This window comes from Charadrius vociferus, unplaced genomic scaffold, assembly GCF_000708025.1.
Source record: "Charadrius vociferus isolate BGI_N301 unplaced genomic scaffold, ASM70802v2 scaffold187, whole genome shotgun sequence".
In the NCBI taxonomy this organism is placed as follows: Eukaryota; Metazoa; Chordata; class Aves; order Charadriiformes; family Charadriidae; genus Charadrius; species Charadrius vociferus.
The window spans coordinates 1,930,021-1,954,511 of record NW_009649180.1 but is presented as its reverse complement, the minus strand read 5'-3'; the positions used below and the strand labels follow the sequence as shown (position 1 = coordinate 1,954,511).

Genomic DNA, 24,491 nt, shown 5'->3' with positions numbered 1-24,491 from the left:
GATAAATGGAGTGCATGGAGGTGACTTTCTCTCCTACCAGCTAGACACAAAAATTAACCAAATTTGATTATTTTTTCTGTTGTTGTTTTTCTGACAATAATGTCCTACAAGATCTAGAATGCATTACTTTGTGCCCAAGTACTTCATTTGTAAAATATAGCTAACGAGGCTTTTTTAAGGCTCGGTGATATTTTTGGGGACAGAGGATAAGGAGGGCCATAGCAGTTAATAGGTATATAACCAGGGGAATAGAAAGAAACCACTTCTTAAACTGTAGAAAAGCTTCTTTAGAAATCTCCGGCTTGTCACCCTTACCCTATCGTGTTGAATGAAAGTAACATTTCACCACCACCATCTCTGGTTTATATAATTTCCTTGCAGCAGTGGCGTATCTCGTATATTGTAAATGCAGAGTCTCTGCGAATAGTTTTCATCTCTGAATAAATGTGCCTCAAGATTTAGGTTTGTGACACTGCGTGGTTTAACTTTGGACTTCTGGAGGCAGAAAGGCTTCAGGTACCATCAAGGATGTAAGCCAAAGTGGAACCTTCCCCATTTGCTGTGTCTGGGGGAGGTGGAGGAAGAGAACAGTAAGTGGGTTCAGGTCTGATTGACAGGTTTTGAAACACTTCAAAAGATTTCCAAAAATGATTCAAAGCCCTTGAGGGGGTCTCACAAAGGGTTGAACTGCTGAAGGAAGTAGATTTGGAGCACTCTCTCTAACACCCTGCTAAGCTGAATTGCCACAGGAAAAAAAAATCCTATCAGGGCCAATAATAGTTTATCTCTGTTAGCTATGCCTAGTGAGAAGCGTTGGGTGCAAAGCCGTGACTCCTGCTGATTAACTCCTTTGCTTCCAGGCACAAGAGGATGTCTTGGCACAAGTAGCACTGCTGTGTAATGGATGCATCAAGAGCTGCCAACACTAGAGGATTAATGGTTACAGTCTGCATCCTAATCCCAGCAGATAGTCTTAGAGGCATCTTGGCAAAATTCCAGTTTCTCTGATAACGAAAAGTGCCTCTTCCTCTCTTGGAAAATGATAATCCCTTCTATTATTACTGCAAATATTTGAAACGGATGAAAACTCTCATTTGTTCAGCCCTTCATGCTTCTCTTTAGAGCTTCCCACCTTCTAAATGGGTTGCTGTTGAGGTGATAAAATACGTGATAGGACAAGGAAGGCTTTGCTTTGTGTGGGAGGCAAATGCAGGGGATCTAGGAGAAAATGTACAGTTTTATATTGTGTTCACAAAGGCAAAAAATGGCTGTACAATTTTCCGAAATGCCTCCTGGCTTTAGGAAAATGAAGTATGTCCTTTCCTGTGTGTGACTATTCAAGATCTAACTGCCTGTTACAGCAAAATGCAGAACCACGTCCCTTCTGTACTATTTTGTAGTCTCTTCAGTCTCTTCTGTAGTCTTTTCTGCTGTAAAGACCGATATGAACCATCTTTCCTCGAGAAGGGAGTCCGCTCTTGCAGTCTTTGATTCTGGCCACTTACATCCTTCAAGGCGTGGCTGAATATAAAATACAAGTGCACAGAGCCAGAGGTTGGCTGAGTGGTGCCATGTCCCTTGTGACTATTTTGGTCACTTGACTTGGGCTTGTGTTTCTTGAAGATCTGTCTAGATGCAGCACTCCCTTTCCAGAGTGAGATGGAGTGATGAATGTTAGGGTGTTTTTGGTCAAATGCCTTGGATCTTTGTATCTGTCTCATGTTTCTTCTCACATTGCTTTTATTCTCTCAGTCCTTAGTGTATTCTTTTTTTCCGCATGGCATCTTCACATGAGATAAAAATGCTGTTCCCCTCTACATTCAGTGGAATTAAGACACCAAGGGAATGAGTACTAAATCTGTAGCATAGAAGGGAACTTAAAAACCTCTTTAAAAAAATGTGTTCCTTTCAGGTTAATCAAGCCTCGCTGGTATAAATTTTAAGCTGCCCTATGGTCTGAATTGCATGTTTTGGGAAATCTTTATGCACAGCTGTATGATAGCATGCATAGTTGTGAACAGTCTTGAGTTTGCCTCTAAAGCTCATAGCTGAGCTACTTTCGCTGTTCTTCTGTCCATCTGCCTGTGCTTAAAGTCTGCAAATTCTGCTCTGATCAGGGAGCTTCTTCACCATCACAAAGATTTTGAATGTTGAAGTCAAAATTACTGCATTAGGATTGTGTTTTGTCAACATCCAAATCGCCAAGCTTTCTGGCCTGTTGCAGAAAGAGAGAGGCTTCTTCATTTGCCTTGACAGCTTGTTTCAACAACATTGACTATTGAGCAGCTTCCCAGCAAAATGCATTATATGAAGACATCTAGTCAATGAATTTGATCACTTGGCTGGCTGAAGGTCACATCCCAAACAATGTGATACAGCCGTAGCAAATATGTACATTCTGGTCGCAAAAGTAAAAAGTTTTTTTTTGTTTTCCCCCTTTCCCTCTCTTTGCATTTGCTCAATTCTAATGCAAAGTAGCAAATGAGTGTAGTGGTGTTACTGATCAGAAATATTTAGCACCATATACTGAAGTCCAATTTCATGCTGTATTACCACTGGAGATAGGTACTTGGTTACTTGCTATAAAATCCTGTTTAGGAATCTGGATGCTATTTGTCAGTTAGGAAGATGCACACAAATAATTGTTTCATTAGGCACTTGAAATACATAGCACCTGTCTGCAATAGGTGTGCATTCACAAATAATTCATTTATGTTGTTGGAGAACAGCACTAGTTACTTGCCTTTGGTCTTTTCTCCTGTAAGATAAGAGGAATCAGTCTACTCTTTAGTTTAGCTTCTGGAGTCATTCTGTTGTTTTGTAAATGTGTATTGGAAAGCTATTGTCATGCATTTAACATGCATTTAAGTCTCTTCCTGGGCCATGCATATGAGCCTTTATGCATATCTTTGGCTGGGATAGGAGATGGTCATTCAGTGTACTTTTCCCTTAGGAGAAAGCTAAGAGCTTGGTCTTTTTCTTCATGAGTGTTACAGTAATTCTTTATTTTATTGGTCTCCATCAGAAAAGACCCTAGCTATGTTATTTTAAAACCATGTGAATGTGGCAGGCAGTGCACAGCTACAGAAATGATTGCAGTTGGTAGTACCTACTTAAGTCCAGATTATTTTTTTGGTTTGTTTTGTAGAAGTTCATCCAGTCACTCTTTGATTTGGTCTTCTGTTTCAGTGGTGAACTGGTGCTTGATACTGTCTCAGAACTTACTGGACTTTGATGTGGTTTTGAAACAAAAAGGTTGACACTACCCTCCCCACCCTACTTCCCTGCCTCAATATTTATTGGGATGCAAGTTTTTTATCTAGGCTTTGCTGCTTCCCTTGTGCTTGTTTCTTTACCTCTGTGCAGCAGACAAAGGTGTTAGAGGAACAGGAGAGTGATGGAAGTGAGGAAGTCTGCATTTCTTATTTCAGCTACTCCAGTCTGATACTGACCTCTGGCCTCCAGCCGTGGCTAGACACAGGTGCGTGGTAGTTATCCGCTCCTTCCTAAAGGCAGTGCTTCAGACTTACTTTTTGAAATGCCAGGTACCTTTCTTCACAAGCAAGTAAGCTCCTGAAGCAGTTTCGCCTGCTATTAGGACTTTGATTTTTTAAAACTGAACTCCTTTCAAGACTTTCTCCTGAACAAGGGAAGGGACTGTTGCTGTAGACTGTACTTGCTGAAAGGGTAAAATTTAAGACCTGGCCGGCTACTGGGGGCAAGCCAGGTAGTAGCTGTGTCTACAGCTGAGCTAAGCAGCCAAGAACAGAAGCTGACAGGAGGCTAGAAAATTGATATGTGATCCTCTGATATTAAGATCTTTGTAGTTTTGAAAGTCTTAAATTTCTCAGGTAGTTTCTGGTAAAATATCCTGTCAAGTTTTTTTTTTTTTTAAAAAAAAAAAAAAGCCTGTTGTTGGGGTAAGGAGTAGGAGTAATACTGAAAGGCAGTGTGCCTAGTCTGTAGCACTTCACATCAGTGTAAAGCATTCTGATAGAACGCTGCTGGAGGTCAGCAAATAATGACTTGTAGTAATCAAGCTGAGAAATTATAAAGGTTTTAATGTAATGTTTCTAGATCTCTGCTGTCAGAGTTATTTTGGTCCCCTGCTGCTTGGAAGATGGCCGAGCAATAAATCTGTTATAGCTTGGGTTAGATCTGATGGCCAGGTGGGAAGGTGGTTTTTATATTTGTAGAGTGAATCTAATGCTGCAGAGCATGAAGCTGTGGAGTGACAGCCTGGAATCTCTGCAGAGCACTTGTGTTCCACTCCCACCGCTCTGCAACCAATATTCATTAAACCTTTCTTAATAGGGACTAATTTGAGGAAAAGGCAGCTAATTCATGGAACCTATGTAATGTCTGTTTGTCTCTGATGTGTTTATGAAGGAGTCAACACAACAACAAAAACCCTCTTATCAGACAGGAGACCTTAATGCAAGCTGCGATGTGGACTTATATCGAAGTGCTTGGTAAGGGACTCTTGGGCTGGTACGAGCTCTGCAGTGAGAAAAGTCCTAGTTACATCACTACTGTCTCTTAAACTAGTTCTCTGCTACTAGTTTTAATTCGCTGTTAAACTGTATTCATGAAACTGTATTGTTTAATTCCCACAAGGTTGAATGACATGGAACTATGCTGATAATCGGATGAAGTAACTGTACTGTTTTCAACCATTTTCAGCACCGTCCTTACTTCTTTCATCCTGAAGCGCATTATCAATGAATTTAGAAGCTGAATAAAAGAACTGGCTGAGCTTGAAAGTGGGGAGATCATCTGCTTCCACTCCATGGTACTCCACGTTCATGTCGTGATAATACTCTGGTCCTGTGTCCACATTCCGCTGACCGTGGGCCGCATTGAGGATGTGGGTGAAGCCTGCCTTCTCAAGGCTGTAGCGATCTAACGCGGTTTTCCTGTTAAAACAAGAACTGTCGTGTAAGTGAAGAAGCTTCTTGCTCACTTAGCAAGCAAGGGAAAAAAAAATAAATCACTGATTTGTTACATTCCAAATGTTAACAAAACTGATAATGCTTCAAAATTCATCATTTACCATTGTAAAGATCTTAAGATATTGTCATTCAGAGTGAATGATCCTTCTGGAGTTCATAGTTATTTCTCCCAAGTCCTCAGAGCACCTTAAAAATGAATGTATTTTCCTGGCACCTTTGTAATGTAGGCAATACTGGTATCTATCCATCTTGTAGAAGAAGAAACTTAAGATACAGAAAGAAATTCAATAAATTATTTAAAATCATAAAAGCGCATCAGTGGCAGAACTTGAAATAGGACCCCTGAATGCCGCTTTCCCCTTCTGTCCCATCAATTGATATTGCAGAACTAATAAAAGTCAGTGATATATGAGTAGTAAGATCATCTGGGATTCAAAAAGAAGCTCTTTATCCCTAAAAGAAGTTACTGATTTTTTTCTCCATTTCTATTTTAAAAAATAAAAATAATTTTTAAAATTGCCCTTCTGTGGTCACAGCTTCCTATCCAGTTTCCTTTTACTGTCATGTTTGATTAAACTAGAGGTCTAAAGCAAAAAGAGCTAGATATGGCAATTGGATATTAGCCTTTGGTGAAAGCTGAAAGTCGTATATTTAGCCCAATTTTCTAATTTATTCTTGTCCTTTCTTCACTTAGACAAGGGAAGGCAGACAGGAGAGGAAATCCTAGAGTTTTGTGTGCCCAATGCCCAATCTAAGTGTTTGCCAGCAGCCTGAAATTCCTCAAAAAGTGCAGTTTGTGGACAGGCATGCAAAAACTTTTTTGTTACATTACAGAAAGCTTAATTTCGGAAAGTTTTGTTCTGGAAAAGCTGTCAAGTTTCATTAGTGCCTAGGAAGACTACTGAGCTTTTTACAAAGAATTGCATGAGCTTTATTCTGTTAATATATTTTCACATAACTACTGCTGCCATAAATGAATTAGTGCATGATGTGAAACAGCTTTTTCCAACCAAAAATACCTCTCTCCGTGAATGTTTCCTGAACATTTCAATGTGTAAATGCAGCTGCTGTCGCATAGGATGTTGTGGTGGGCTACCTGTTGTGTTTCATAATTCTGGTGGTGACAGCTCAGAATAGCTTGAAGTTGGCACCACCTTCCCAGCTTCTGTGAAAGTCAAAATCCTTCTTTGAGCAGTCAAGAACCTAGTGATTAGAGCATTTAACTGGGATATGGATACTTAAGGTCTCACCTCTGCTCTTCCTGATTTAAATTAAGGTCATGGTAACTGGCTTTTCTGAGTTGACCATTCTCCCTGCAGAAATTCCTTTCTGGTCAGGAATGATAATGTCTTGACCCTACTGGCATTTTTGCTATGAAATAATGTCATAAGTCCCTGATATGATGATTTAAAAAAAAAAATAAAACCTCCAGTTAGTGTGGTGATGCCTGCCTAAGCCCAGGAGACTCTGTCCAGACAGAGCAGCAGCAGCATCTTGCTGCTAGTGCTGTGACTTGCCACCTTCACCTCAGGTTAAATAATGCTCACTCCTTCCCTTTGTATTTTCGTTGCAGTGATTTACCTATAAAGATGTTTCTTTTTCTCCCTCCTTCTGGAAGACTTGTGCCTTAAGAGTTTCTTCAAGTGGATATGCTCTATACGCTTTGCCAGCAAAGGCACTTCAGTTCTGGACTATAAGGATGGTCTGTACTTAAACAGATTAAATGTCCTGGCCCAAGAGTAAAGGTGCAGTGAATAACTACTTCTCTTGGTTCTGATGTGCTTGAGGTGAACTGTTTTCAAATTAATTCTTAATTTGTTTTGCCTCCCTGGTGCTGGGGTAGGGAAAATATGTTTTCCATTCACCAGACTTGGCCCGAAGCATATATCCAACAATCCATGAAAGACTGATGGTTTCAGGTCAGAGATCTGTGCTCAACTAGAACCCCTGCAAGTGGAGACCTACACGCTGAATAGCATGTAGGACTGCAGTGTCGTTAGGGTCAGTGGAAAAACAAGGTTTTTGATGGACTGTAGATACTGCCAAGCTTTGGTTTCTGTGGGTACTGCTCAGGCTAATAAATGGCATTTGAATTAAATGATGAAGTTGTTCTGAGCAAGAACAGTGACAAACAATAGGTCACATGACAATCATTAATATTTGACACTTACATTCATCTGAAATCCAATTTTCCTGCTTCCTTGATTAGGTTCTCAGGAGATTGCCTTTTGACACAGTGGGCGCATCTAATGCATTTGTTTCTGATGGTTGCACTTACAGCCTTGTTCTATGTCTTAGGATCGCATTTTTAAGTGTTCAGTGGCCCCAGAGTTTCAATAGGTATTCAGAAAGAAGGAATACTGTCTTTCACTAACTGCATAAGCAGTTGGCTCACTCTGGCCAAGCTCCTGGGAACTTCCCCCTCTACCTCCCAGTCTTGCCTGTAGCTGCATACTGCAAAGTTGGGCCCCAGGATGGAATTAATCCCTCTCCTTTTTATTTAATCAACTGAAGGCAAGGCAGTTAGGTGTTCATTTTGTATCACAATTTGCATCAGCGTTGTCTGGCCCTTGGCCTGTTGGAGTGTGGGAATATGCACATTGTTACTCTGTTAGCTCACTGTTTCCCATGACTTGGGCTGGGAAGGGAATTGGAAGCAGCGATGGATCAATCTTGAATGCAGTTGCAAAAAGCCCATCGTAAATGCTCAGATGTAACTAAATCTTCTGCGAAATCCCTTTTTTTTTTTTTTTTTTTTAAAGTAAATTGCAAGTGTACCAAGGAAATACTTGGAGGGTTATCTACTCCGCTGTTTGTGGCACTGAGGAGTTTGTATGGTTTTCCTCAATGCTTAGAATAGGCTGATTTTAAAACGTTAATCTGCTTTTTAATTGCACTTGATATGTAAACTGATTCAGCGATATCCTTTTGGACTGAACGTAACCTTGCCCGATACAATCTTTTTCTTTATAATAAGGATGCACATTTTCTTCTTTCTACTGACGTTGCTAATCTTGAAAACTTCCAGAAAATGAATGCTCAGTGTTGAGCACTCAAATCTGTTAAGATCTCCACGTTTTCCCTGGAATAGATACTCAAACTGTGCTGTGTGTGGGTGTTGTAGAACCTGTTAGTTGAACCAAGACCTAACACATTTGCCCTGGCTAAGTGGAGCATGGTCAGTGTAGGTCCTGTGGGTATGTGGCTTGCGCATCTGCAGGATGAGCTACTGCGTGTAATCTGTAAAGGGATGTTGGGTACTTTTCTTCCAGCAGATACCCTGAACAATATGATCTATGGAAAGCTTTTCGTAAGGTTTCTAAGGTTTTTCTAAGGTTCATGATGTTTTGTAGAGATCTGAGGAAACAGTTACTGTGTAATACAAAATAGGGTTCACTGGACTGCAAGAGGTGCTTGCCTTTGGCTTTAGAATCTGCGTCTTTTGAAGAAAGCTGAAGTGACATGATTTTTCAAGAGCAAGAGTGCTTGGTTTCAGACTTGATATGGAGACTAGGAAGCACTTATGCTCTTTCTCCTTTCTCTCCATCCCCCCAGTCTTGCACTTGGTCATTGTTTTCATGAAAGATATCTCTACTATTCTTTCAAAAATTTTCTTCATCTCTTTTCTTGCAAAACCCCTCCCCAAAAGCTAGGCAGACAGCCCAGCTGGACCACCACTTGTCATACTGACCCAGGTTTGTCTGCTTTTTCACTCCTGTCAGCTGTCTTTTTACCTTGCCCATTGATCATAAATACTATTGGGCAGGAATGGCCTGTGCTGAGACTCTGACACTGCCATAATATAGGCAGTTAAACTTGAGGTCATGCTGGGTTTGCAGCAGATTGATTGCCAGTTAACAGAGAGCAAGAAACAGGCTGGTAGGCCCTCGTGTATGGGAACACCCATGGAACCCACATGGCTGAAAATGGAAATGTTACTGTGCCCCTTCATGTGTTTGCTTAGACTGGCTTTAGCCATCGGTGTGATGGAGTTCAGCTTTGTGTGATGGCCTGGCTTGCTTTCCAACCTCAGCTGATTCTGTTGTGTAGATGCTGTTGTGGTAGTATCCCTCGTTATCTGTTTGCTTGCTTTAAGCAGAGCCTACTTTTTTTTGGTATGTCGTCATTCATGATACTCCTGGTTATGTCCCAAGGGGGAATGCTTTTGGTCTTCCTTGCAGTTTTTACCATGCCTGAGGTATCAATATTTGAGATGAAAGGAAGGAATAAATCAAGCATAAATATCTGCAAATATCTGATTGGTTGAGGTGACTAATAGCATAGAATCATTCAGTGGTATGTAAATCATATACCTTAATGGAGGATTTATAACCCTTATTTCTAATTCACTTTCAGCTAGAAATGGCGCGGATTTTTTTCCCTTGTAGTTGGCTCACTAGCCGAATTTAATAGTCAAGCTAACATATTCCTTTTTCCCTCTTTGGGTACTGCTGTTTCCTAATAAATTGCAATTTATTATTTCCATTTTTGTGATTATGATTAAATTTTAAGTAGCCATTGTAGAGTTTGCTACAAATTCCAGTGTAGGTGAAGCCATAAGCATTTGAGTACTCTTGCAATTGTTTTGATTTTGTATATCTCCACCATCTGTGCTATTAGCACTTGATTTCCTTTTATTCGGTGCAACTGTGGTCTCCAGTGTCTGCCTTCAATGTGTTCCTGTGCAGAGAAGGTGAAGTGTGGCACTGGGAGATAACAGTGAAAATTTCAGTGTAATTCAGTTTAATGAGAGGTGAACTGGGCAGATTGGTCCCATGTAAAAACTCCTCAGCTCTTCAATTCAGAGCGCATAAACATATGCTAAAAGTTAAGCATACCCAGAAGTCCTTCTCTCTATAGCGAAGCGTGTTAGGCAAAAGCTCGGTGCTTTGCTGAATCAGACCCTGCATTTACTGTAGGACAGATGGACTCATAAACATGTTTTTGAAATTCTCAGGCAAGGGGGAGCACTTTGATATGGGAATGCCACCTAAATGGTGAAAAGTGGAGATAAAATCACTTTCACATAGGGCTATATTGATAATAACAGACTATCTCCAAGGAGAACTGACCCAAACAAAAATGTCATCCATTTTCAGATGGTTCCCAAAAGACTATTTACGTCTCTTGAGTTGTGCAAGGGCAAGTAAAGGGCTTGTCCAAGACTTAAACTATGCCTGCTGTCAGTTTTAAAGCTGAGATTCATAGGATTAAAAGTGAGTGCTGCAGCAAACTGTGCCTTCTTCTGGAAGCAACAATGTAAGTAGTCATAATGTGAAAGAAAATCCTTCCTTTCAAGTTGCCGTCTCCAGTGTACCAAATCCCTTCTCTCTCTTTTCAAAAATCCTGTCATAACAAGCTTTAGTCCCAGCTGCTTCCATCAGGAAGATGCCCAAACCAGTGGAGTTGCAAGAGAGGGAAAAAGAGGCACTGCAGCCCACACCTCCACGTCAAGCTTTAAGTATATAAAAAGCAGCTAACAAAGGGAAGAGAAGGCAGCTCGTGAAAACCCAAGTGCATCTAAAGGAAGGGAAGTAATGCTCCGAAACACCTCATGGGGTTGTGGGCAGGGCAGCTCCCACCACAGGTAAGTCAGCACCTTACTGCTGGTACTGGTCAACCGGAGGACAGGTATGCTTATACGCTCTAAGTAGAGCCAAGTCTCTTAAGCTTCGTGCGAAGGTTGAGCAATGGAAACATGTTTCAGTATAGACTGTTAAAGCCCACAGGTCGACGTGACCCAGATTGACAAAACACAAGGAAATCTGAGGCAACATGTTACTAGAAGAGGAATTGTCTCTCTCAAAATTTTCCATTTTCTTAAACGCTGACGGAAAGCTTGATGCAGGATGATAATTTACCAGATGGTCAGTGTCAGAAAGAAGTTTCCTGAATATAGGCAGTACTGACACTTTCTTAAGAAAATCTGGCAGTTCTCCCTCCTGAGGAGAGATGTTGAGAATTTCCCATAATACTGACCCAGTTTCCTTTGGTAACTCCAGCACTGAGGGAATCTAGAGATAGGGTAGCATTGTATCCCCTTTTCTTTCTGAGGTGTTGCTCCATTTCTGTGGATACCTCCTGCTCATTGTGAATTAGAAGGATTTTTAGGTACCACTGAAAATACTGAACAGGGTCTTTGTAATATGTGGTAGAAAAAGATTTAGTAGTCCATTTTCTTCCAGCCCCAAACGGTGAATATTGGGTTTGTAAGGGATGCAACCTAGATACAAGAAATACCTCTCTGCTTTCTATACAGCAAAGGCATCAAACACATGATGTAGTCAGTCAGCTCCTGATCTTGACTTCAGTCACTCACCAAGTGTTAGAAATCACCTATAGACAGGGGTGTTGTGTGGGGAAGGGTTACTTGTCTTGGAAACCATTGCTGCTTTAAGAGATTTATGGTCTAGTGTTACGGATCTGATTTTCTGGATTGTTAAACTGCTGTTACAGTTGGCAGATTCTCATACTAGCAGAGTTGAAACTGTGTCCTCAAGAGCATTGTTATAATCTAAATCTGCATATGCTCCTATTTTTGCATTATTAATACTGGTGTAGATGCTAGGAGATCATAAAGCTAAACCGTGGGAGGTAGCTATTTGCTGCCCTGAGTGAGTCCCATCTCTTTTCTTCTAGATCAGTATAAATTGTCTCTCTACTTCGTCACTTGGAAAAATCCCTGCTGTATTGCTTTTCTGGAGAAAGGGAAGAGGAGAGGATGAGTTCTAGTTAAGCGTATATTTAAAGTTTAGTTATGTATTTTAATTATCATACACTCCAATCTGTAGGTTTGAGTTACTCATGTGTCTTGTTGAAGCTTACCTGTGCTAGTTCTCAAGACCATAAGCCCTGGGTCTCTACTGGGCCAAACACAGACCAGAGCTTTCTTGAAGTGCAAGCTCAATTCAGCTGTATATCCACAATTTTTTTTTCATATTTAATCTGTGAGGAATTAGTCTCCAGAGGACGACTTTTCCTCTGGGAGTAGTTTGAGAACACAGAAACACCTGAAATTGTGATCAGGCTTTGAATCCTAGTAACAGCTTGGTGATGGTTAAGAGGAAAAGAAAATCTTGGGAGGCCTTTGTCTTCAGCTAAAATATTCTTTGAAATTCAGAAATGTGCTACCACGAACATCATCTCAGGTAATAAGGTGATCACTGAAAAGCCACAAGAAGAAAACTACAAGCTGCATAACTGGCAGAGGTTTTCCGTGTGATTGTGGTCAACCAAGCAGTTTTGGGATTGGCAGTAAAACTGCCCATGAGAGTAACCTGGTGGCCAGTGAAAGAAAGGAGCAAGACAGTCTGTCCCTTTAGAAGGCTTCTAGATGTGAGGAGGATACATGCAAGTACTAATCCTGGTAGCTGATGAATCAAAACCTTGGCAAAGCGTGTTTTATTCCTATCACTGGGCTGTCTCCTACAAGTTCCAGTGTCTGGTCTTTAAAAGTCCTTGGAACTTGCTGGAGGAAAATTTCAGTTGGAGCTGAACACAGCATGTTATATTTTGAGGCTTTGATTATTCTGGGCCTGACAGGCTCATGGAGATTTCATTGCCTCTGGGCAACATCTGCAGCAAAGCCTTGTAACAAAAGGATTGAGTGGCCTCACAGGGCTCCTTGATAGCCTGTATTGCATTAGAAGGAAGATGTGGTTATGTAGTCAGGGTAATTAATTAGCATTTCCATAAGCAGTCACAAGTCCTGTTAACCTTGTAAATGCAGGAGGAAGGAATGAAGCACAGATGTGAAGGCTCTGAAGATAAACTCTGCATGTGTGTGTTCACTTGATTTTGTTGATGAGCTCCACTAAATTCTTTCAAGATCAACCTTAATTTAGCATGGCTAAGGATGCAAATACACCCAACATCTGTTCACGTCTCCATGGCAGCTCTTTGGCGACCAGTGCTACAGCAAGATCTTAAAATAAAACAATACAAAACACCCTGCCACACTGAAGGGAGAAGCTATTGGTCAGAAGTAAGATGTGGAGCTGGCCGAGGAAAGATAGAGGTCCCTGGACTTTGCCTGTTTGAAGTAACATTTTAGTTCTGGTAATAAAAGCTGCATCTTGTCTGCAGACCAGTTCTCATCTCATATTTGTCTGCTACTGAATGTCATGTTTGCCTTTATCCAGCTGATAATAGCTCCTCTTTCAGGGAGCCCAATTTGCTGGAGAAGTTTCACTTCTGTTTACCACCACCTCCACCCCGCGTCCTCAGTTCTTTTTCCTTCTCCATTGCCTTTCTCATTCTTTTGTCCCAGTCATGTGGGGGAATTGTTTCCCCTTGAAGCCCTGTTGCTTTTCCTCCTGATTTTAGACTTGTCCCCTGCAGAAATATACGGCCCTTCGCAAGCGGGTGTAGCTCAAAGTACCTCTGAAGAAGCTTGTTTTTCTGTTTCTCTGGTTCGTTTGTACTAAGGGCAGGCGTATCACACCTCCTAGCATTTATTAAATTATGAGGTGTGACAAGCCACTGCTTCAGGAATGATTACAGGAAAGCGTTCAGTGTCTGGTATCCTGGGCTTGGAGGGTGACTGTCCAAAGACCTGTTGTCTCATCAGATCCCTTGGCTGAGAGCGCAGAGCCGTAGCGTTATCACAGAGGAAAGAGGGAAATTATTCTAACGCTTCATTCAGCATAATTCTGCTGGTATTTTTGAATAAGGACATAGAAAATAAATGCCAGAAGAGGCTGTTCTTGACCCTGAACCTTGAGTTGGAAATATCTAACAAGAGGGGCAGGGTAGGATAGGAAGAAGACAACTCAACACCCTTTTCCTTGTTCCCGAGTCATTTGGCTAGGCTCTTCCCAAAGCTTAAAATATATATTTTTATTTTTTTTTCTTCTGTCTCTAAAGTTGGGGGCCCCAGCTTGGTTAAAGCCCAGAACTCTTGTGTGTCTTTCTGTTGCTTCTGGCGCCACAGAAGTAATTGGTTGATGATATTAGGAGTCTTGTAACTTTCAAAGCTGTATATCTTTCCTCTTTTATAAGCTGGCAACAGATGAATTTTAGGACCTTTTAAAAAAATTATTGAGAACTTTGGAGCCAGTGGGGCTCCTGCTTGTGCCATACAGTGATTGTGTAAAATAAATGTCATGTTAGTTCAGCATGTAGAGAAGAATGGGAAGGGGACCAATAATGCCTAAGGGGTAAGGAAAGTTCTCTTGCTCTGCTCATGGTTTGGGTCAGGGGATTTTCTGATGGCATGTCTCCCTGCTGCAGCAGTCATCTCTGCTTGTCAGAATATGCTGTTTCTAGCTTAGTCCTGTGCTCAGCAGAGCTAAGTCTGTTTTGTGGGTTTGGTTTTTTTCCAAATCACACTTGGTCTGATCAGTGAGACGCATCTCTGCAGCTTTGCCTTCCACAGGGTTCTGTTTGTTTTAGTCTCTTGAGCAATTTGGAAATGCAGAGTACGTGTACACAAGCACAGGCTTGGAAATGCGGAAATGTTGCTGCGGGTTGAGCTGTCTCTTCAGTCACTTTTCAAGAATTACATTTTAGGCTTAAACCAACCCAAGCTGTGGTCTAACACATCTAGGCCATGCCCTTCTGTCAGTGTAACTCTGGCCAGACTTTCACTCGGAAATAAATGACAAATTACTCCTTGAAATGAGACATTTAAAAATAGATCGTGACTACTTTCAACCTCTGCAGCCTACGCTGGTGCCACAACTGCTCCTGTTGCTCAGTCTTTACCAGCAGACCCCGCCACACAGCAACCAGCACTGTGTGCCCATATCTGGAAGGGCCATGCCAGACTCCAATTGCTCTGTTGAACTCCGGCATCTGTCAGTAGCTCATCAAATCACATCATGACCGCTAAATACTAGTGAATGGGTAGGAGGAGGAAAGAAACACCTTGCTGTGTTGGTGAGCTGTATTTAGTACAGCTTAGTCATCCTATGTGGAAAGGATGTAACATGTACACTTACTCATCTGCTATGTAGAGAGGTACTGTGTACACTTACTCATCTCCTATGTAGAGGTTGGGCCAGACTTCATTGACGTGAGTGTACTTTGGGCATCCTTTCCAGAAGAGTCGCTCCAATTCGAATGCACCTGGGGTACAGTATTCCTCATCAGGATCTGCTTTGATTGCTGCGTATGCATTTTTCTTCCCAGCATTCAAACCTGCTGATGACATCTTGTCCATGGAGTAGTGCACTCAGGATGTGCCAGCAACTGGAATGCAATCCAAACAGAATGTTAAGAACAAAGCAAGTGAGTTCTGCTCCAGCTGTAGGATGCTGAGAGCAACACTGGCCAGCTGTGATTGAGCTGGGCATGGTATGAGATGGATGTATCTGCTCTGTGGCAGACACAGACTTGCACCTGGATTTCCGCCTCCCCTGAACTGGGCAAGGAGTACTTTGTTGGACAAGCTCACCAGCAACGGGAGCAAAAGGCAAAGGTTTGTGAGCACTGAAGTTTGATCTCCACTGGGAATTAGTTTCCTGGAAAATCCACTGGTAAGAATTTTAGGTCTAGCAGCCGGACCCAAGGGATCTAGAGCAGCTAGGGGAACTGAGTCAGGGAAATTTAAGATGTTACTTCATCATTAATTGTGAATCTCCTAAAGGATTCTCCTTTATGTGATTTTCAGCAATGCAGGGAGATTAAATGTGTCCGTTCAGGTGGATCCTGGGTGTACTTGTGTACTCTTTCAAGATCTTAATGCACACTGAACCTTGTAGGCTTTGTGCAGAAATAAGAGTTTGCCTTTTTGCAGCACCACTGACTGACAAAATATTTTTAGCTAGGATGGGCTCAAGGACTTCCTTCTTTTCGGGTTCACTCTTTTTTTTTTTTTTTTTTTTTCCTAACCTAGATGTATACATGCCAAGTGGGTAGGAAGAAGCACTGATGAACATATAGAAGGGAGCAATGTCACGTTATCCTGTAGCTAAAATCAGAGTATCATTAATGTTGCCAAAACCAACACCCTTTGCCTGGTCGTGCTGTCAGAGTTGTATTGCTCAGAACTGACAACCTTGATCTCTCTTGTATTTGAGCTATTGGCTGGTATTGAATCCTTTGGTGTCAGCTTTACACCCCTCTTGAAGCTCCAGATTCTCTCCTGCTTGCTGTGATTTCCTCAGCTGCGGCCCAAGATGTAGACTTCCCTCTGTATAGTTTGCCTCCCTCAGCTGTGGAGTCAACAATGGGAGCTCAGAGGGCAGGCTGGAGATTTCACAAAGCTGGTGAGTGAAGTTAAAGGCCAGAGACTAACTTGAGTCTTGACACCTCCCCCATCCATGCCTTTATGAAGACACTACCTTAGTACACGGCAAGTAACTATAGGTTTGCAAGAATATTCTTGTCTGTTGGACAAGTGGGTCTTTTGCATCCATGTTTAACTTTCCTAATTCCCTGCAGCTGAAGTATCTTGGGTAAAAGCCCAATGAAATATGTGTGATACAGAGACCCTTGCACCAGCAGTGACCCTACCAGCTGCTGCCAGTGCAGTACAGCTGCAAGAGTGCGATGCTGTGCTCCTTAGCTCAGGTGGGGCACTGCACTGTCCTGTGGTATCCCCACGCATACAGTGTTGGATGTGTTCAGGTCAAGTGTTTTTCAGTTTAATTTTATTTTAATTTTTTGATTACTTGAAGAAAATTTTGCAGAGGGAGAGCTAAGGTACAATACTCCATGTATTCTCAGTAAAGAAGAAAAAACAAGGGAGAGATTGACAAGTGCTACAGGTGTACATGAGAGCTTTTCTGAACTCTGCACACTACCAGACAAATAATCATGTCAAAGATCCAGGCACAATGTCGGAGAAGAATTATTGTGAGGGGTATGGGTGTTGTAATGTCTCCTTTGGTTTTCTTCTATGGATTTGCACATTTCTGAAGGCAAAGCACGTTTTGTTCTGCAGGTTGTCAGCAGGAAGTTAAACTGCTCATGCAGCTGATCTTTATGCTACAGCAAACCTCTAGGAACTAGAATTTGGGGCTGGCTACATGCCTGACCTCCCATTTACCCTCTTGCCAGTTGTCACTTAACCATCTTTCCCTCTTGTCCTCTGAACCAAGTTTCCTTTTTTCCATGTCGCCAGCCTTCTGCTGCAGACTTTCTTGTCTGCTCTGTCTCCCTGTTGGGTCGGTCTTGGTTCTCCTGCTGGACTGCCTGATGTCTCAAGGCAGCGGTTGCTCCTGTTTCTTGTCCTCCTGAAGGGAGAAGTTGAACCTTGCAGTTCTGTAGGAGACTTGTGAAAGAAGACGTGGAGTTGGGCTTGATCTTACAAAGTGTGTGAGTACAGTCTGCCAAAATCCACCATTCTTGCAGGCAACAAATCCTGTACTGGCTCCCACAAATTTTTTTGTGCTGGCTGCTGGTGACATTTGTGTCCTTTTAATTACAGAAATCTGGCTAGTGCCTTCGTGCAGCTGTTGTAGAGCTCTCCTGCAAGCAGGATGACCATTTTTCACTGACATCCCATGTGCCCATGGGGTTTGTTTCCCCAGTTTGGGCTCTTTTATGCCTGTCATGTTCTGTTTTTCCACAAAACTTGAAAAAGCAAAATGATTCCTGTTTTCCTACTCCAAAGCTAGGCAAGATTATGGAGTCAGTTTTTGTTTGGCATGTGTACACCTTTGTTCAAAAATTGGCTTGCTTACACTGGCAAGGGGATCTATCTTTCAGCCAAGCTGAAACATCATGATGATGATGTTCAGCTAAGTGGTCCTCTGTTGAGATTTGTAAAGGGCTCTGAGAGTTGCAGTTTCTAGCAAATTTACCTTGTTCTTGGTCTTGCGTGCCTCTGAGTAGCACCAAGTCCCATCTCTGTGCCCCCGGTAGCCATTCCCTTTTTCCTTCCTGTGCCAGAATTATGCTAGTTCTGCATGCAGACTTAACAGAGTAGATAATGTTAGACTGTCGGAGATACAAATTTAAAACAGTCTGACTTTGGGAGAGAATAGGCTGTTGTCTAGAACTTGATAAGAGCTGCTGTTTGTCTAGTAAGGAATTATCTTCACTGAGAGCCTGTTGCCTTGATGCTGAAGGACTGACACTGCGTTTATTCACGGCTCCGTAACATGGGAGGGGAGGAAACGAAGGGAAGAAGAGGAAGCAATGTAATCAGTAATCGCACTCGGTGGCCACAGCACATTGATTTGTTACACCAATAGTCCTGCTTGTAGACTGCAGACCTCAAAATAGGGCAATTACATCTGCAAACGACCGTTTGTGGTACTGTAACACCGTCTCAGTTTGAAGCTTGGTTAGCACTCTCAAAGTTAGACCTCTGCTGAGAAATACTTGTTTCTGTCTGTCCTGGGAAGCCATATGCTCCCTGAACTTTCAAGTAAGCTATGTTCTTTTATGCCTTGCCAATGTTATCTGCTGCGGGGATTTTTAAATTGAATTAGAGCACAGGAAAGCATCAGTTGAAGTTCCTCTAATAAAATATGTATTTCAGATTTTACTCTAGACTAAGTAAGAAGTTTAACTAGAATGGGTGGGAAAGAGGAAAAAAGGGGCTGGCTTGCTACTTGAGCTCTGGAATTAATTGCCATGAAGCACTGGGTTGCGGGGAGAAGGACGGAAAGGCTTGTGTCTTTGCAGGAACCAGGGATGTCTAACCTCATCTAGTAATGACTGCTCTGTGTACACCAAAGGGAGCTGTGGGAAGACTGTTCCCTTGGCCTGCCTTCTTGGATTTAAAAAAAAAAAAAAAAAAAAAAAAAAAGAAAAGTGGACTGGAATTATTTTTTTTTGTGGTTGTTCTTAATACTGTTGTGGATATAAGGACGACTGTTTGTCTATATAAGGATGACTGTCTAGCACAAGCCCAAGCAGGGAAAGCTAAGATTTTTTTGCAGATCTCTGGTGGGGGGAGATGGTCCCTTGCAGGGTGTTCACCGGGCACAGTGGCATGGCGGGCAGACTGCAGGTTTTCCCCTGCACAGGCTCGTCGGAGCAGCCTCCCACCCCTTGCAGTGCTTCACTTGGGCTAAAATGCTTTGCCTGATAGACTAATTAGTGCAGGCTGAATGATGTACCAGTGCAGCTTTCTTGTACCAGCTTGGTGGTTGCTTCATGGCACCACACTGTGCTGGGGACACACAGCCTTGGATGTGAAAGCCCTTTGGGGTAGGGATGGTCCTCACGTCCTTTGCATAAGAGGCTCTGCACCCTGCTTGCTCCTGGAAGTGCTGCTCCAGCACGGGACAGCCTTTCTTATTTCATGGGGGAGGGATGAAGAGAGAGTCAGCTAGCCGGAGCAGCCCTCGTCCCAGAGAGGTTCTCCTTGGCTGGAAGGTTTGAGCCCAGCTTCGGGGCGTAGTGAGGAATGGAGCCATGCACTGGGGCCAGCAGTTCCCTTCCAGCGAGGCAGGGCAATCTGCAACTCGTCCCGCTCTTGCCCTGTGCCCAAGCCACGGCTTCTCTCTCACTCTCTGCTGCCCTGTGCCAAGGTCAGGTTGGGCAGGCTGCTGAGACCTTCCCCTTCCCTCTCTGCGCCCACCCTGCAGTGGTGGGTTGGCAGCCGAGCGCTGGGTCCACCTCAGTGGCACTGGGGTACGATGCTCAAGCCTGCACGATTTCATCTGCCGAGCCTGACGCCCTGTGGGTTGTTCTGCTTCTCAGTCCAGCGTGTGACTATAACACTGAACTGCCAGTGCTCACCAATTATGCTGTCATGGACTTAAGTGTATTATCGGAACAAGGATGATAAAAATTCAGTCATCTGCATTTTTATACCCTAATCTTTCTCTTAATAAATAAGACCAAAGTGCATGTTATCTAATGAATTTTATTTGTTAATCACTTGGATGGCTGGAATATTTCTCCCCCTTGGGTTATATGTATACAAATGAAAATATTGTTAGTGATTTCACAAAATGGTAATTCAGAATAATGGAGACTTAATCCTCTTTTCATTAGCGAGCCACTTCAGGACGTACACTGTAGCAAATTACACTGCATTTTAAGTCGTTCTCAAGTGCTGTGCACTAGAAAAAAAAAACATTAAACTACTTCTGCATTGATAGAAGTAATTGTGTGGCTAATTTGGATAAGCAGCATGCATTAGGCACAGCAAAGGAATCTCTTCTTTATGTTCGCTATCCACTCTACAGCTGCCAAATGGAATTGCTTATAGGGCTCTTCAGCTTTTTTATTTTATTTTTAACAAAACGGGGAGGGAGGAAAGAAAGTGCAAGGGGAAAAAAAAAAAAAGGGAAATCTGCCAGTCTATCTGCTTTTAATTTGGAGAAGGAACACAGTCTAGTGGCTGGAGCAGTGATATGGCAGTGAAAAATTTCCTTTCTGTGCCTTGTTCTGAGTCCCTTGAACTACCCAAATTAAGCCAAAATTTCCAGGAAAGCTCTGAGAAGTCACAGACCATAGTGGCCCCTTTTCAAATTTGTTCAACTGGAGGGATGTGCCTCCCTCACCCCAAAATTTGTAGAGGGTTAGCTAATGCTTTTGGAAACATCAGTCATGAGCTCTACAGCTTGGTAATTCCACAGATAGGGGGGAAAAACCTGAGGTTCATATCTAGAGGTGAACGTCAGAGCTTCAGTGGTGGCGTGTACATTTCTAATGCTGGTTTTCCAGATGTGGTGGAAGTTTCTGAGTACTTTGAAACTGAAAGCTATAAGTCATTATCTACATTAAAAAAATACTATGCTGCTTAATATTTTTGGCTCAACGTGCTGTGCAAGCCTTAGTGCTGTGTATAAAGATGTAAACAATTTGGCAAGATTTATGCCTGGGAGTTAAGATCCAAGTCAGCTGTAGAGATTTAAAAAAAAAAAAAGCAGACATGCACAGAAAAGGCCTTTGTCCTTTGGAAGGACCTATGTACCTTCTCCCCTTCTTTTCTGCCCCCCTCCCTGACCCAAGGGGGGTTCCTTCATCACTGCTGTTGTCCCAAGTGTACATACTCTGCCTGCCAATTTGTAGCTGTGTTTGTGTGCCTGAAGCTACACATCCCCAGTACAGTCGGAGCCCGATGGTATTGATACAAACAAGCAAGGAGAGAAACTAAACAAATAAAAGGTGGGAAGAAAAATGGAGACAGAAGACAATTTCCCCCCTCTTTCCTTCAGAAGGAACACTGTAATCCTGTTAGCTATTCTGTCCTGCCTGACATAGGGCACAGGGCTTCCTTGCCTTAGTGCCCACTTCAGTCCATATTTATATAGCAGAATAGCTGAAATTCTTTACCACCCGTGTTTCCTGCTCATGGGAGTTCTCCCAGCCCATGTGACATCAATCACCTGTGCTAGTGAGGCTTTTGATGCTGGCTTTATTAGATTTAATTTGGTGTGCACAAGTGTACCAGCCTCGCTTTGTACACAGAGAGTTGTCTAAAACCTACTGCTCCCTGAAAATACCAAGCAATTGCAAATTCTTCTGGTTTAGCTGGGAATTGAAGGTTTTCAGCAGCCAGCAAACACCTAAATATACAGACTATTTGTAAATGTGAAGGCAGATTTTAATCTTATTCCTGTTTTGATGCTTTCAGATTTTGCTTCCTACCTCTTTCCTGATGACAGCTCTGGAAAAGGAGTGGAACTGTGATATCTTAAGGTTTGGGTTTGGGTTTTTGGTTTGTTGTGGTTTTTTTTTCAAGATGCCAAGAAAGGGGAAAAAAAATAACCAAAGCAGGCTATCTGTCAGCTCTGGGCCTGCCATGAGAAGTCTACAGAAATAATGATGTTTCAGTAGACCTTATGCCCACACCAGTGCAGTAGGAGATAAACATGGTGCCCTTGAAATTAGTCAGTGGTTTGACCCTCAAGTCTGAGGAGTGACTTTATCTACTGCCATGAACACTAAATTTGAAAGAACAATAAAGGGGGAAAAAAAGCCTGTAATTATGATTAAGAAATCACTTTTGTGCATGAATTGCTTGTTACTGAGAAATTATTCCTATTTTCTTTTCTGATGTATGGAGAGCTGACTTATTTTAATGTTTTTATTTATCAGGTAGAATTAAACACCACTGAAATCAGAGGACATCTATCTTCTAGGGTGTCCAAAGCTTTTTGGCTTCCAGACAACTGCAAAAATAATGCTTTTATTTACTTACACCTTTCAGTTTAGTACCTACCATAGATTGGACCTTTGAGGAGAGACAGTGTCTGTAGCAAGTGTGTACAAGAGAGGGACGTACCTGAAGAAGGTAAGGATGGAGAATACCAGTTTTTCTATACTTTCAAAAAAACAAAAAAAAAACCCCAAAAAATGTACAAAAGGCTTGAATCCAGTTTACTGATCTGTTTCCAGGGAAGCAGTCTTTCCACGCTGAAGGCAGACAAAAATCAATTCTAATGACTGAGGGTCTTCAGAAATAGCAAGAGGGGACCCTATTGAGCAAGTTCCTGAATTATTAAGAAATGTTTTGTTCTTCCATTTCCAGCTGGCATGCCAGGTACATACCTCCCTTCAGGGTGAAGAAGTACATACCCTTTTTGAGTATGACTAAGCAGAGGGCTGTTTTATAAACTGGAAAGTTCTCCTTGCAGAAGCCAGTGCACATACCGTCTGGAGCGCAGTGTTTGCACTTGGGAGGAGGGTAAACAGTGCTTTGGTTTCTAAGCTGTCCGTGACTGCAGTACATCAGTTGAGCTGAGAGTTGGTTAGCTGCAGTAGCAAAAGCTTGCTTTGTCGGGTGATTTAACAAAATGAATTTAAAATGGTGTTCCCTGATATGCCGTCCCTATGACATTTTGCTCAGGCTCCAAGCACCAGCAACAGCCGTGAAGAGCTGTTTGCTTTCCTGTGTAACCTGGCGCTGGCTGCACCCCGAGGGGCTGCAATGAGGTACGGTGCCACAAAGGCTCCTTGGGTGGGTTTTTTTGCTAACACTAGACTAAAAAAAAAAAAATAATTTTGTGCAAATACTTTTTGGGACGGAGGAGGAGTAAAGCTTTCAAAAAAAATCTTTCTCTAAAAGAGCTCTAAAAGAATTAAGCAAAGTGGTGTACACCCAAAACTGGAAAATGCTGGGGTATCTGCAGGATACTTAAGAGAAGAATAACACAACCCTGTGTTCCTTATTCCTGTCCTAGTCTTCACCAAAAACTGTCATTTACTGCAGTTGCTTTATTTTACTTCTGCGTTCTTATGCTTGAAGCATTGAGGGACTGTAAAAGAGTTCATCCAATGCATTTGTCTTTAAACAGTTTAAAACCAGAAGAATCATAACCTCAGTGCAATAATTTCCCAGACCCTCCTGCTGTGAATATTCAAAACTAACCAGTTATTTCAATGAATTTCTAAGCCACAGATGACTTTTTAAAAACTTATTTTTGCCCTCATTCTTTATTGTTGACTGAACTGGTTAATTTAAAACAGATTAAGCTGAGATTTCATTAAATATTATGAGGGTGCCCAAAGAAACTTAAAACACAGCGTCTTCTGATAGAATTGTAATTCAATTGGAAAAGTTAGATTTGTCTGTAGGGTGGAGCAATTATGGAAGAATAAACAAAATATTCTTGGACAGATGTCACAAAAGCTTGAAAAATTGCATTTTTATTTCTAACTTTTAAAATTTAAATTGAAATTATCTCTAAGATAATAGTTTAGGCACCTAACTTCCAATTTGATACAGTAATTTCTGTGACATGACCAATTTGTTTTTTGAAAAATTATAAGCTATACTTTCAAAACATCTTTGACTCTGCAATAGTTTTAACTTCATAAACTTGTTGCAGGAAAAAAAAAGCTTATCAGTTACCTTAGCAAGTTTGCCAGGTCTCAGTCCTCTCCCTGATTTACTAAACTAGGTTATAAAAGGAAGCAAAGGAGCACAAGAAGTACAGCAGAAAATGTATGTTGCTTAGCCTTACCTGTAAGCTTAGGTAGCTGCTCTAGGTAGCTGGGTCCTGTGAAGTGCAGCAGAACCAACAAAAGAAATCTTACCAACTTTGCAACTAGAGTCTATTTTTAGAGGAGGATTTGCTGACTCTGACCTTGAGTGCTACCCACTCCAAAGGACGATCTTTACATCTGCTGGTAAAACTATTCCCTGATGTGACCTGAAACATTAAACCTGGCAATTTAGCTACCTAGCCTCAGTATGACTAAGATAACGTGATGCCTGCATGTCGACTATAATAAAACAAAACTCACCTTTTATCTTCTTACCCCCTTGTCAAGCCCGATGCTATGTGGTTTAGCAGCATTGCGCTGCTGTTTTCTGTCATGTCGTGCACAAGTGATTTGGCACTGGCGCAACGGGCAATGGGAGAGGTGTCATCCTGACAAAATCCTCATCTCTTGCATGTGCACCACCAGAAAGCTACCATCCCCTACCTACTCTTGGTTTTCTCCAGCGCTGCAGCTCTCTGTATCCATCTGACTTCTGAAATGCCTTTCTCTGCTGAGAAAGGGATGTGGTGCTCATCCCTGCTCAGCTCTGGTGACATGGGCTCAGCCCACCAAAAAGAGGTGGAGGTACATTCTCCAACCTTTGAAAAACTCCCTACTTTCCTAAAAAGTTTTCCTGAAAAGCTCCATGCCTTCCTAATGCAGAAAGTCTAAAGCTTTCTGTAGTAAGCCAGATTCATC

The 24,491-nt window shown here is 42.1% G+C and overlaps 1 protein-coding gene across 1 annotated transcript in view; it reads right to left on the bottom strand.

Moving 5' to 3' along the window:
* The window catches only part of DUPD1 (dual specificity phosphatase and pro isomerase domain containing 1), a 24,690-nt gene extending 790 nt beyond the window's left edge, over positions 1-23,900 (bottom strand). The window contains exons 1-3 of the mRNA XM_009888658.1: positions 23,771-23,900; positions 14,930-15,143; positions 4,696-4,916 (exon numbers count right to left, since the gene is read on the bottom strand). Of these exons, the coding sequence (XP_009886960.1) occupies positions 4,696-4,916; positions 14,930-15,114 (406 nt within the window). The 5' untranslated portion in view covers positions 15,115-15,143; positions 23,771-23,900. The remainder of the gene's footprint in view (positions 1-4,695; positions 4,917-14,929; positions 15,144-23,770) is intronic.
* Between the last annotated feature and the right edge of the window lie 591 nt (positions 23,901-24,491).